At 45.8% G+C, this 13,734-nt stretch overlaps 1 protein-coding gene across 1 annotated transcript in view; it reads right to left on the bottom strand.

Annotated features, from left to right (window-relative positions):
* The window catches only part of p3h1 (prolyl 3-hydroxylase 1), a 30,062-nt gene extending 17,077 nt beyond the window's left edge, over positions 1 to 12,985 (bottom strand). The window contains exons 1-5 of the mRNA XM_060911044.1: positions 12,451 to 12,985; positions 2,885 to 3,037; positions 2,619 to 2,808; positions 2,388 to 2,519; positions 2,010 to 2,149 (exon numbers count right to left, since the gene is read on the bottom strand). Of these exons, the coding sequence (XP_060767027.1) occupies positions 2,010 to 2,149; positions 2,388 to 2,519; positions 2,619 to 2,808; positions 2,885 to 3,037; positions 12,451 to 12,915 (1,080 nt within the window). The 5' untranslated portion in view covers positions 12,916 to 12,985. The remainder of the gene's footprint in view (positions 1 to 2,009; positions 2,150 to 2,387; positions 2,520 to 2,618; positions 2,809 to 2,884; positions 3,038 to 12,450) is intronic.
* Between the last annotated feature and the right edge of the window lie 749 nt (positions 12,986 to 13,734).

Raw genomic sequence — 13,734 nt, 5'->3', positions numbered from 1 at the left:
GCACCTGCTCCAAGTGTGCCAGTCTCCAACTTGTTTTGTAAACCCTTTATTTCTTAACTGTTACTTGAACTGATTGCACTTATGTTTGCTGGCACTGCTTTTAAACTTGAAATATGCTTGAAATCCTAGGCTATGCTTTTAAATACCCTACTTAAATCCTTAAAGGAACAGTCCACCGTACTTCCGTAATGAAATATGTTCTTCTCTGAATTGAGACGAGCTGATCCGTACCTCTCCGAGCTTTGCGCGACCTCCCAGTCAGTCAGACGCGCTGTTACTCCTGTTAGCAATGTAGCTAGGCTCAGTATGGCCAATGGTATTTTTTGGGGCTGTAGTTAGATGCGTCCAAACTCTTCCACGTTTTTCCTGTTTACATAGGTTTATATGACCAGTGACATGAAACAAAGTTCAGTTACACAAATTGAAACGTGGCGATTTTCTATGCTATGGAAAGTCCGCACTATACCTTCTGTGCGCTTCGACAGCGCATTGATACCTTCACTCGGAGTTGTACCATTTTTTTTTTTTTTAGACAGGGCAGACGGACCAGGGCATTCGCCCGCCTGGCCGTGCCCGACGAGGAGCGCTCTCGGCTGGCTTGGGAGGCAGACGGCAGCCCCGCCTGGAAGTGTGGTTTTACCATGGGCCTCATGCAGAAAAATGACAAAGTCCCAGTTTTACCATCGGGCTCGAGTTGTACCATTTTTTTAGACAGGGCGGACGGACCAGGGCATTTGCCCGCCTGGCCGTGCCCGAAGAGGAGTGAAGGTATCAATGCGCTGTCGAAGCGCGCAGAAGGTGTTAGTACGCCTGTCATTATAGTGCGGACTTTCCATAGCATAGAAAATCGCCACGTTTCAATTTGTGTAACTGAACTTTGTTGCATGCCACTGGTCATATAAACCTATGTAAACAGATAAAACGCAGAAGAGTTTGGTTGCATCTAACTACAGCCCCAAAAAATACCATTGGCCATGCTGAGCCTAGCTACATTGCTAACAGGAGTGACAGCGCGTCTGACTGACTGGGAGGTCGCGCAAAGCTCGGAGAGATACGGATCAGCTCGTCTCAATTCAGAGAAGAACATATTTCATTATGGAAGTACGGTGGACTGTTCCTTTAAAATGAGTCACTTAACTCATGTCTTGTGTGATCTGGTCTCCAATGGTAAAATAAACCGGTCGTGATATGAGTACAGGCTGTTATTTTAGAAGATAAATTTAATATATATGGCTCTCACGAAAATGTATTTGAAAATATGTGGCTTTCGTGGCTCTCTCAGCCAAAAAGGTTCCCGACCCCTGCCTTAACGTATGTATGGAGAGCGAGAGTGAACTTGAGTGCCTGTTTGGAGAACATTCTGAGCGTTGTCCAGGATTTGATAACTGGTGCTGTTGCAATACATGTCATGCAATAGGCGTGTGTGCGTAAAGTTATAGTAAACCGCCCCCCGCCTTTTTTTTTTTTTTGAGTCGCCGGACCCACCCACCTCCTGCGTTCCAGGACCTCCCACTTCACAAATTAAGCACTGGGGAGAACATGCAAACTCCACACAGAGCGGCCCCCGTCGGGCGCTGGGCTCGAACCCAGAACCTTCTTGCTGTGAAGTGACAGCGCTAACCACTACACCACCGTGCCGTCGCGGTGCAATGCTCTGACGATCAGCACAGACATTTAAACTCGCCGGGAATAAAGCAGAGCACTGTGAATGCAAACTTATGTGGATTTTGTTGGCTATTTGCTCTTCTAGAAATAAGTCTAAATAGTCGTATTAAATTGTAGTGATAGATAGATCGATCAATAAATCCTTATTTATCAGCAGATCTTAACTGATGCTTTACATGGACATGAGTGTATGCATATAACTAGCAATTCCTCCTCCTTCTGGAATATTCCATACAGAGTTAGAATTTGGGCGAAAAAAAAGAAGCACGTCTGCAATGAAAGGAGGAATCCCGCAGCTGAGATGAACAAAAGCTCAAATGTATATTCATGTCGTGAGTGAGCACCTGTCTGGCTGTAATATCAGCAGCTTTTTCTTCTCCCAGCACGACTGAGTAATACGCCAAGTTCTGATTCATCACCTCGTCATCAGGACGGAAAAGGAGGAAGGTTTTAGCACATTCGATGGCCTTCTCATACTGCTCACCTGGAACAGAGACACAGGGACACGAGAGTCAATAAACAGCAGCAGGACAGACAAAAAAAAATAAAAAATCATACAGGAGCTCTGGTGATATTATTTGACTTTGAGCAAGTTCAAATTACAAGCAGCCAATCAACATCAAGCAGCGTCTGGATGTGTGTGAGTGAAGTGTGAGAACGAATTAAAAAAAAAAAAAAAATTGGAAGTCAGGTGAGAGGGAGGAATTGAGAACAGGTCATACTGTTATAGTAGGAAAACTGGAGGTAGTTAAAATGCGACGGCAGGAAATCTTCGAACGGTTTCTCTCTCCCGGCGGTGGACGCCAGCTCCACAGCACAGTTCTGCTTACAGACCAGAACGTGCAGGTAGTGATCTGGAGTGAAACATTCAGCCACACAAACACAATCAGAACACCAACGCACAAGCAGGAACCTGCTGAAAACTTTTTTTTTTTTTAAATCTGCTGTTTTGCCTGTGATGGACTGGAAAAGGTCAGCGTCGTAGTCCATGTAGTTGTATCCATCGTAGTCGTACACGCCCTCACATAGCGCTCGGCACTCCGCGTCGGCGGTGAAATACTCCTCAAGCGCCGCCTCGAAGTGTCCGATGGAGGAGGAAAAATCATCCGCACTGTACAGCTTCTTCCCTTCCAGAAACTCAGCCTGAAACATCACACCACATCAGAAAACACCAAATAAAAGTGATCCGGCGCGTCTCGACTTAACTTAAGCAGCTCACCATGTGCGGTCTGGCCTCGAGGTCTTTAAAGTCCGTCTCCTGCACACCAGCCATCATGCTGTAGTACTCAAGGTTCTGTCTCATCTCCATGTGGTCTGGGTTCGCGATGTAGAACGTGTTCGCTGCAGCAACAGCTTTGTCCAGCTTGTTTATCTGCGTATGCAGACAGATGAGGCTTTGTTTTAAACTCTGGGTGCATCACAGATCTATTATGCATCCATCCATCCATATATATATATATATATATAAAAATATAAAGAAAACACACACATTTATTCTATCCACATTCACTGGATATGAGCAATTGCATGCTCTGATTGGTTACTCTACTACTAGGATATCAGCTCATATACTGTGAGTACAGAAAAACAAAATGGCGGTGCGTGTTGCTGAACAAACTGAAGACAAAAAAAAAAAAAAAAAACTACTTGAAAACAAAACCCCAAAAATACAAAAAAAAAAAAAAGCAATAAAATACGGAATGAAAGTATTTGATGGTCCGAATGCATCCTTTTTTTTATTTTTCAAGAATTATTATTATAAAACATTTTTCACAAATTGCTCCTGTCATTTGAAGCTTGAAAATTACAGAACTGAAATGTCCAAGGAAGAATTAAATAAATGTCTAAAGCTGTTCTATACCTCGACACGACAGCAAGACGGCACTTTGTACAAAAAAAAAAACACTGAAAAGTAAATCTGTGCCACCATTGATAGATTTTTCAGAAGTCTGCCTCCCCGTAAATTATTTTGTCAGACATTTTGTATAAAGTTTTTACTGATCAAATTTGAAAAAAAAAAAAACTGCTCTGTTTCTCAAAACCCGGTGAATGTGGATATATATAAAACAATTATTCCACTAAATCAAGTCGTATATGAGCTGATAGCCAACAAGGCGTGGATTCGATCCAGTGAGCATGATAATGAACTTGTCCTCAACTTGTTCAATATCATCAGAGGCTCCAACTCTCCCGCCGTGGGTGGGAGATCTCCCGCTTTAGGGAACATTTAGAAAATCCTCCCGACCTCCCGCTGACAACATAAAAATCTCCCGCCCGCCCTTACTACACATGATTAGTTAAAAATATATATAACTTGATATGTTTATGTTGACGAAAATTAATAGTTGACTTTCCGCTTTTCATGTGTCTGACATTGTATGGGTGGACTCAAGTGTGTACCCCGCGGTATATGCTGATTCCCCGGTCGGTACACCGATCGGCACAACGGGGGATTGGAGTGAATGCCGGAGGTATGCGTGCGCAAATCAAGCGTGCATATGAATCAAGCGGAGTTCGGTACGCTGCGGGGTGCACACTTGAGCCCATCCAATGTCTTAGCAGTTACCGATAAAGCATACAGATGGCGCTATTAATGATATGCGCGAGAGAACGAGAAAACCTGCGACACTCAACCATTTTGTTTGTTTTTTTGCGTTTGCATTTATCGCCTGCTCGCCTTTTACTTTATGTTCTCTTGAATGAGATAATGAAACGAAGTTCCGTTGGTAGAAATGGCGAAAGCCAAACTACGAAGAAAAAAATATCAGAAAATCACCAAGATAAAGTTCGGATCGCCCGTCGCGATGGTCGCCAGGGACGAATGGCGGACTATTTTGGACGGCAGCAAGATGACCCGATATCTGACAAGGTTAGATCACCAGACCAGACATTAGATTCTAACCAACTTGTCTGACTTTTTTTGTCTGACTTTTACTAACTTAGAAATAGAATATTAGAAGAACATTATCATCAGAGGGTCTACCATTGGCCATTTATAATAGTCATTATTTACATTAACATTGACTTTAGGCATATTAAAGTTTGGTCTGTAGTCACTGGATTTATCTAGATCTGTCACTATTAATAAGATTTAATTGACACGAAATTGACCTGAAATGTGGTGAATCATATATATATAAAAAAAAAAAAAAAAAGAGATATATATAAAACTCACCTTCACACCTCTGTTGCCTCACAGCAAGAAGGTCTGGGTTCGAGCCCCGTGGCCGGCGAGTGCCTTTCTGTGCGGAGTTTGCATGTTCTCCCCGTGTCCGCGTGGGTTTCCTCCGGGTGCTCCGGTTTCCCCCACAGTCCAAAGACATGCAGGTTAGGTTAACTGGTGACTCTAAATTGAGCGTAGGTGTGAATGGTTGTCTGTGTCTATTGCCGCTTTTCCACTACAAACACGGCTGAGTCGGGCTGAGCCGTGCCGTGCTGAGTTGGGTTGAGTCGGGCTGAGTGGGGCTGTTGGAGTTGCATTTCGACTACAACCGCGCTGAACCGTGCTGGCTGGAAGTGGGTGGACACATTGGGTGGAGTTAGCGAAAGTGGGTGGACGTCACATGATGTCGTTAAGCGGCGCAAACAGTGACATCAGTGATCTTTTAAGCGGTAGTCTCTCGACCCGAATAGTAAACAATAAACATGGAGGACATGGAGTCGTTAGTGTTGCTGGTCTTGGTGCTGTGGCTTGTTGTCACCGACAGCGCGGACAGATACTGGCAAGAGCGTATAGATGAGGCGAGGCGCATAAGGCTTCAGAAATTCTCGTAATTCGTAATTATTCTCCTTCCGGGTTTGCGGTGTTTACAGATCCCAGCGCGCTCGCGGGGCGTGTGTGGGCATGTGAGGACACTCCTCCTCACCAATCAGTGCACAGGGGAGTGTCTGCTCACGCCCCCAGCCTCACTCGGCTTGCTTTGGCTCGCTTCAGCCCCACTCCAAAACGGTGCGAGTTTTAGGGGCTAAGCAGGGCTGAAGCGAGCTGAGTCGTGCTGGTTTTTGGTAGTCGAAACGCGAGCCGTGTCGGGCTGAAGCGAGCTGAAAAAGGGTAGTGGAAAAGGGCCATATGTGCAGCCCTGTGATGACCTGGCGGCTTGTCCAGGGTGAACCCCGCCTTTCGCCCGTAGTCAGCTGGGATAGGCTCCAGCTTGCCTGTGACCCTGTAGAACAGGATAAAGCGGCTAGAGACAATGAGATGAGACCTTCGCGCCTATGGCGCTCAAACTTTTCTCCCTCTGAGCGACTCGCAGAGAGGGAGAATCTCCCTCTTTGCAATTTCCCCAAGTTGGAGCCTCTGTATCATGCTAGCTGAATGGAATACGAGCCTCATCGGCTATCGGCTCATATACGACTCGATTTCGTGGAATAATTGCTTTATTATATATATTAATTACACACACACATAATTGATTGTTAAAGCTAAATTGTGCTTTGTGTACAACTTTAATGTCTCAGAAAATATTTAAAATATTTAAACGTCATTTTAAAACCAAATATAACAAACTGACAGAAAATATGGAGGGAATGCAGTTCAATTAAAAGCTGAGAAAAAAAAAAACCTTTCAATGACATTCATTTTTTACCTCGATTTTACCAGTAATATGTTTATTACAACTTAATTGTTCAAGCTATTACACATTAATAACATCCTTCAGGTAAAGTTTATGCCAAGTGCGAAACCGCTAAGCTAAGCACTTCCGCTAAAATTAGTAACCATGGTAACCGGTGCTACTATTAAAAAGCACCACAGTATGCGGTTTGGGATGGACCAAATAGCGTTAGCATCTTATGCTAACACTTTCTGCCTGAATAGAAAAAAAACGCGCGGTTTTTTTAATGCTGTGCCTGACATTTATACCGTTGATATGTAAAATATTTTTAATTCACGAATGAATATTAACGTTTGTGCCTCGAAGGAAACTTTTTTATGACTTTAAAGTGTCTCGGCATGTACCATTTAACTCCACATAAAGACGTGGCACCTCAACCTCAGTGTGGGAGGGGGAGTGATGTGTCGTTCACAAAGGAGTCGGCTCTCTGAATCGGTTCTTCTAGATGAACACTGAGAATCGACTCTCGGATATATATGAATGAGATTTAGGCAAATCATACAGAAATATTCTGTTAATCGAGATGAACTGACATTAAAATGAATCTCATATCATCTCTAGCCGCTTTATCCTGTTCTACAGGGTCGCAGGCGAGCTGGAGCCTATCCCAGCTGACTACGGGTGAAAGGCGGACCCTGGACAAGTCGCCAGGTCATCACAGGGCTGACACATAGGCTACGTTTACACTAGACCGTATCTGTCTCGTTTTCTTCGCGGATGCACTGTCCGTTTACATTAACCCCCCTGAAAAAGCGGGGAAACGGGAATCCGCCAGCGTCCACGTATTCAATCTAGATCGTATCAGCTCCGGTGCTGTGTAAACATTCAGAATACGCGGATACGCTGTGCTGAGCTCTAGCTGGCGTCTCATTGGACAACGTCACTGTGACATCCACCTTCCTGATTCGCTGGCGTTGGTCATGTGACGCGACTGCTGAAAAACGGCGCAGACTTCCGCCTTGTATCACCTTTCATTAAAGAGTATAAAAGTATGAAAATACTGCAAATACTGATGCAAATACTGCCCATTGTGTAGTTATGATTGTCTTTAGGCTTGCCATCCTTCCACTTGCAAGTAATAAGTGATATGCGCTGGGATCTCACACACAGCGGCTCAGTCCCGAATCGTGGCTTGTTCACTTCACTCGCGCGCTCTGTGAGCTGCGCAGGGCCGGAGTGCGCACCCTCCAGAGGGCACTCGCTGTTCAGGGCGGAGTGATTTGGAGCGCAGGATGCCTGCGGAGCCGAGCGTATCCGCGTATTGGTGTTGCTGTGTGCACGGCTAACGGTTTTAGTGTAAACGCGAATCATTTTAAGAACGTTAATCTGATGATCCGCTGATTCGACGTAATGTAAACGTAGCCATAGACACAGACAACCATTCACACTCACATTCACACCTACGCTCAATTTAGAGTCACCACCGGAGCACCCGGAGGAAACCCACGCGGACACGGGGAGAACATGCAAACTCCGCACAGAAAGGCCCTCGCCGGCCCCGGGGCTCGAACCCAGGACCTTCTTGCTGTGAGGCGACAGCGCTAACCACTACACCACCGTGCCGCCTGACATTAAAATGTTACCGAATTAATTCTCATGAATCACTGATACAACACGAAACAATAAGTTGAATAACATTCATGCAAGACTGTATTGGATACACACTTGTATTGATCTTTGTGAGGATTTAAACAGACTGTGAATGTATATAACGCAAAGTAGTGTTATTGTGGTCATTAGGATGAGATTGTTTCCTATGGGTCTGACTCTTTCATCATAAAGGCGAGAAAAAAACAAAACAAGGAGCTGGCCATTGACTTTGGGAGGTCACGACCAGTTCTGATCGAGGGAGTCGAGGTAGAGGCTGTTGGTTCCTCGGGCTGTGGCTGGACAGCAAGCTGGACTGGACTTGCAACACCAACCACTTGTACAGGAAGGGACAGAGCAGGCTATACTTCCTGAGGAGGCTGCGGTCCTTTAACATCTGTAGGAAACTCCTGTGGATGTTCCATCACTCTGTGGTCGCCAGTGTCCTGTTTTACACCGTGGCGTGCTGGGAGGGCAGGACATCCAAGAAGGACACATCCAGGCGGGCCGGCTCTGTGGTCGGCATGAAGCTGGACTCTCTGGTGACGGTGGCAGAGAAGAGGACTATGGACAAACTACTGAACATCATGGACGATGCCAGTCACCCTCTGCACACCGTCATCAGCAACCAGAGGAGCCTGTTCAGTGACAGAATGCTCCGTCCCAAGTGCAGGACGAACAGACTCAAAAACTCCTTTGTCCCTCACACCATCAGACTGTACAACTCCTCTCTGGGGGGGAGGAGGGGTAACAGGAGGACAGAGGACAGGAAGGAGCAGTAGCCTAGCCTGACAATAAGCAATACCGGACAATGTGCAATACCTCTCCTGCTGGACTTTTTTTTTTTTATATTTGTATATGTAGAAGAAGAAGAAACCTTTATTTGTCACATGCACACTTCAAGCACAGTGAAATTCATCCTCTGCATTTAACCCATCTGAAGCAGTGAACGCACGCACACACACACACACACACACACACACACCCAGAGCAGTGGGCTGCCACACCAGAGCGCCCAGGGGTTCGGTACCTTGCTCAAGGGCACCTCAGCCCAAGGCTGCCCCATGTTAACCTAACTGGATGTCTTTGGACTGTGGAGGAAACCGGAGCAGACACGAGGAGAACATGCAAACTCCACACAGAACCCAGAACCTTCTTGCTGTGAGGCGACAGTGCTAACCACTACACCACGGTGCCACCCAAAAAAATACCTAATTTAGAAAGAAAGAACAACTTTATTCATCACACACTTGTGAAATTTCCTCTCTGCATTTAACCCATCTGAAGCAGTGAACACACACACACACACACATACCCAGAGCAGTGAGCAGCCATGTTAACAGCATCCAGGGAGCAGTTGGGAGTTCGGTGCCTCGCTCAAGGGCACCTCAGCCCAAGTCCATCCCATATTAATCTAACCTGGATGTCTTTGGACTGTGGAGGAAACCGGAGCAGACACGAGGAGAACATGCAAACTCCACACAGAAAGGCCCTCGCCGGCCGCTGGGTTTGAACCCGGAACCTTCTTGCGACCACGCTAACCACTGACACCACCGTGCTGCAGAGCATTTTTTAAGGATTTTCCACTAGGAGACCAACTGGTCTGGGCAACATAATCACAGGCCCCAGAGTCCATGCAGCTGCACCGCTGAGGCATATTCTGTGATGCAAATTGCCGCATTACGAATCCTCGTTTCAGCCAGCATAATATCAACATAGTTAATGCAGTCCCAAGTTACCATAACTTCATCATAAGTATGGTAAAATACTAAAATTACACCGAGTTCAAGTTATTGTTTTATCAACTTTCATAATATGTATTTTAAGAAACAGTGAAAAATAAGAAATAAGAAAATCTTCAATTTTATTGCTCAATGTGAAACACAGCAACAAATAACTGTATATTTAGTCTATAATTTGGAAATTGGAACAGTCTTGACAACCCAACTTCAATGTTTCTTAAACATTCCAATACAAAGAAAACAAACAGTCTTATGAATTTGGACCAGCAATTCAAGCATCTCCCATAATCCTATTTCAGTTTTACCTTTCAGCATCAATCTAACATAACTTGGTTTAAAATTTGGTCTCCCAGTGAAGCCGGTTTGGCATTGACTAGGAGACCAAATCTGGCCACTGGGAGACCATTTGGTCTCCCAGTAACTATGTTAAAAAATGCTCTGCGCGTGCTGCGCAATTTAATTTATCTAGAAGTTTTCTCTATTTTATATTTATTCTGTAATGATGCTGCTGGAAATGTTTTATTTCCCTGAAGGAACCCTCCCAAAGGGATCAATAAAGTTCTATCTAATCTAAGGGTTGTTTTACAATCAGGGTACAAAGTTTGTATCACAGGGGTCCAAAATTCACATTTGGCCCTTTTCCACTACCCTTTTTCAGCTCACTTCAGCCCGACACGGCTCGCGTTTCGACTACCTCAGAGCAGCACGACTCAGCTCGCTCCAGCCCTACTCAGCACCCAAAACTCGCACGGTTTTGGAGTGGGGCTGAAGTGAGCCAAACCGAGCCGAGTGGGGCTAGGGGCGTGAGGAGACACTCCCCTGTGCACTGATTGGTGAGGAGGAGTGTCCTCACATGCCCACACATGCCCCGTGAGCACGCTGGGATCTGTAAACACCGTAAACCCAGAAGAAGAATAATTACGAATTACGAGAATTTCTGAAGCCTTATGCGCCTCGCCTCATCTATACGCTCTTGCCAGTATCTGTTGGCGTTGTCGGTGGCAACAAGCCACAGCACCAAGACCAGCAACACTAATGACTCCATGTCCTCCATGTTTATTGTTTACTATCCGGGTTGTGAGACTACCGCTTAAAAGGTCACTGATGTCACTGTTTGCGCCGCCTAACGACATCACGTGATGTCCACCCACTTTCGCCAACTCCACCCAATGTGTCCACCCACTTCCAGCCAGCACGGTTCAGCGCGGTTGTAGTCGAAATGCAACTTCAGCAGCCCCGCTCAGCCCGACTCAGCACAGCACGGCTCAGCCCAGCTCAGCCGCGTTGGTAGTGGAAAAGCGGCATTTGATTCAAACTGGTTCTTGTGTCAGTTTTTAAGTGAAGGACAAGTTAAAGAACAGATTTCAGGTAATTTTTTGATGGTAGTTTTGTGTAATCTGCTATAAGATGGGAGAAACAAATGAAGTGATTCTCGGAGAGGACATTTTTTTTGACAATTCAGAATCCACTACTTCCATAGTGCTTTTAAATATAAGGCTGTAAGCTTTGTGTTAGTTGTCGCTAATATTTATGTCCCAATATCTTGACCACATTTTAGGACGAAAATAATCTTTTTAGATATGTTATTTTATTAAAAATTAGCTGTCTCGGAGAGGACTTTATTTGACACAATTGCATACTAATTTGATCAAAATAGTCTGAAAACTACATTAAAACTTAACTATGTTTCCAATGATATGGAACCAAATATTTGTTTTATGGTATAAAGAATGATTTAAGTGCATCCCTTCTGGAGCTACCTGTGGTCAAAAAAGCACTTTTTCTAAATGACATGAGTAATTTTGCTAAACATGACATATAATGCCATACATTCACCAAAAATAACGTTATCACCAATTTTTTTTTTTGCATGGTAAATAGAGCTATCACAGGGCTACAATAAACAACCAAGTTTATTTAGTCAAGCCTTTTGATATTGAAGATCTCATCTCATCTCATTATCTCTAGCCGCTTTATCCTGTTCTACAGGGTCGCAGGCGAGCTGGAGCCTATCCCAGCTGACTACGGGCGAAAGGCGGGGTACACCCTGGACAAGTCGCCAGGTCATCACAGGGCTGACACATAGACACAGACAACCATTCACACTCACATTCACACCTACGCTCAATTTAGAGTCACCAGTTAACCTAACCTGCATGTCTTTGGACTGTGGGGGAAACCGGAGCACCCGGAGGAAACCCACGCGGACACGGGGAGAACATGCAAACTCCACACAGAAAGGCCCTCGCCGGCCACGGGGCTCGAACCCGGACCTTCTTGCTGTGAGGCGACAGTGCTAACCACTACACCACCGTGCCGCCCGATATTGAAGATAATAAGTGTTAAATGTGATTTTTAGCTTGCGTACCCTGATTGTAAAACAACCCATAACTTGGTTTAAAATTTGGTCTCCCAGTAACTATGTTAAAAAATGCTGCCCAATTTAATTTATCTAGAAGTTCTCTATTTACTCTGTCATGATGCTGCTGGAAATTTTTAATTTCCCTGAAGGAACCCTCCCAAAGGGATCAATAAAGTTCTTTCTAATCTAATCTAGTGAGTCATTTGTGAATTCAAAGAGTCGAGATGAATCAAATGATCCGACTCGTTCAAAAGACTCGGAATTTCCATCATCACTAGTTTTAGAGATGTAAAAAAGTGACCTGTGGTTGAATAAAAAGCGCTCAGAAACGGTCTAAACGTGTTTGTGTTGAGAAATAATCCATATATATATATATATATATCTCACATATTTGTTCTTGTTGAGGGTTAGCTTGTGGTGTGTTTTGTGAAGTTGATGGTCCAGCAGTTCGGCGTCTGTGAGGAAAGTGGATGATGTTTACCTTAAAATAAGCCACTTGCAGGTAATTATACGGAGTCCTCTTCCTGAACTCGAGCTCCACCTCGTCGCTGACTTTGTGCACGGACGGCGGCCCGAGTTTCTCCGCCTCGCACCGGTTCACGCACTCGGCCCGTTTCAGCACGCGCTGGAAGAACCCCAGGTCCTGAACGGGCCCGGCGCCGGGCAGCGGGACGGGCGAGCCGGGCTCGGAGCGCTGGAAAGCCGTGAGGTTCGCGCAGGCCAGGCGGCACTCAGCCTTCACCCGGCGCACCGTGCCTTTATTCCTGAGTGCGCGCTCCATGTTGAGGATGACCGAGAGCCAGTCCCGTTTATAGTACGCCTCCACCGCGGTGTCGAACAGCAGGTCGTACGGCTCCAGAGCGCCGTCCAGCTCCGCCTCACACGAGCCCGGTTCCGAACCGGACACAAGCAGCAGCGCAGCCAGGACAAACACGGAGCGGGACATGACGGAGAGCCGCGACACCACAGAGCAGCAGCAGCAGCGCTCCGGATCCAGCACAGCACAGCACACGACCCTCACCACAGGGGCGGGGCACGACCTAGAATAGGCGGGGTAGTAGCTGGAGGGGCGGGGCCTTAAAAATGTGCTCCATAATTATTAGCACCCTTCAAGAGAATGTGCAGAATTATTATTAGACTTCAGTGCTGTATTAAACCAATGCGGTGCCGCTGGGCACTATACCTCAAGTGCCCCCACCACCACCCTGCACACACGCACAAACCTTACCCTTTGCTGTCAAAAATAGTTAGCCTAGTAAACTAGACCCACCCGCCTAGCGGCCAAAAATATTTTTTGCCTGCGAGTGGGTCTAGCCTCGCACCATATCAACAAAACACTCCGGGCATCAAATCGTGCCCGCCAATCACAACGCAAGGTTTTTGTTTGGATTCTTTGGGCGGGCTTTTGCAGGAGTGACGTCAAAGCTGCGCGACGCTGGAGAAAGCACAACAGGAAAAATGGTTACGGCTATTGAACAGCGCTCGTTTGACTCCGCGTTGGAATCAGTTTTAGAAGAATTAGGCTACATCCACACGGCAACGAGATGTTATTTAAAAATATATCGCGTCCAAATGGGCAACGATCAGTAAAATATCAGGTCCATATGGCAACGCAACGCTTGCTGAAAACGATGCAATACACATGCCACACCTCTAGGGGCGCTGTAAGACGGTCCCTTCGGAGACACCAGAACAATAGAAGAAGTAAGGACGCATGCGCATAAACTATTATGCGCGAGACTTCATATTAGCCACAAAGTCAGGA

Source organism: Neoarius graeffei, chromosome 26 (assembly GCF_027579695.1).
Source record: "Neoarius graeffei isolate fNeoGra1 chromosome 26, fNeoGra1.pri, whole genome shotgun sequence".
Classification (NCBI taxonomy): domain Eukaryota; kingdom Metazoa; phylum Chordata; class Actinopteri; order Siluriformes; family Ariidae; genus Neoarius; species Neoarius graeffei.
Note: the sequence above shows the minus strand (reverse complement) of the source record. Positions and strands in the feature narration are given on the sequence as shown.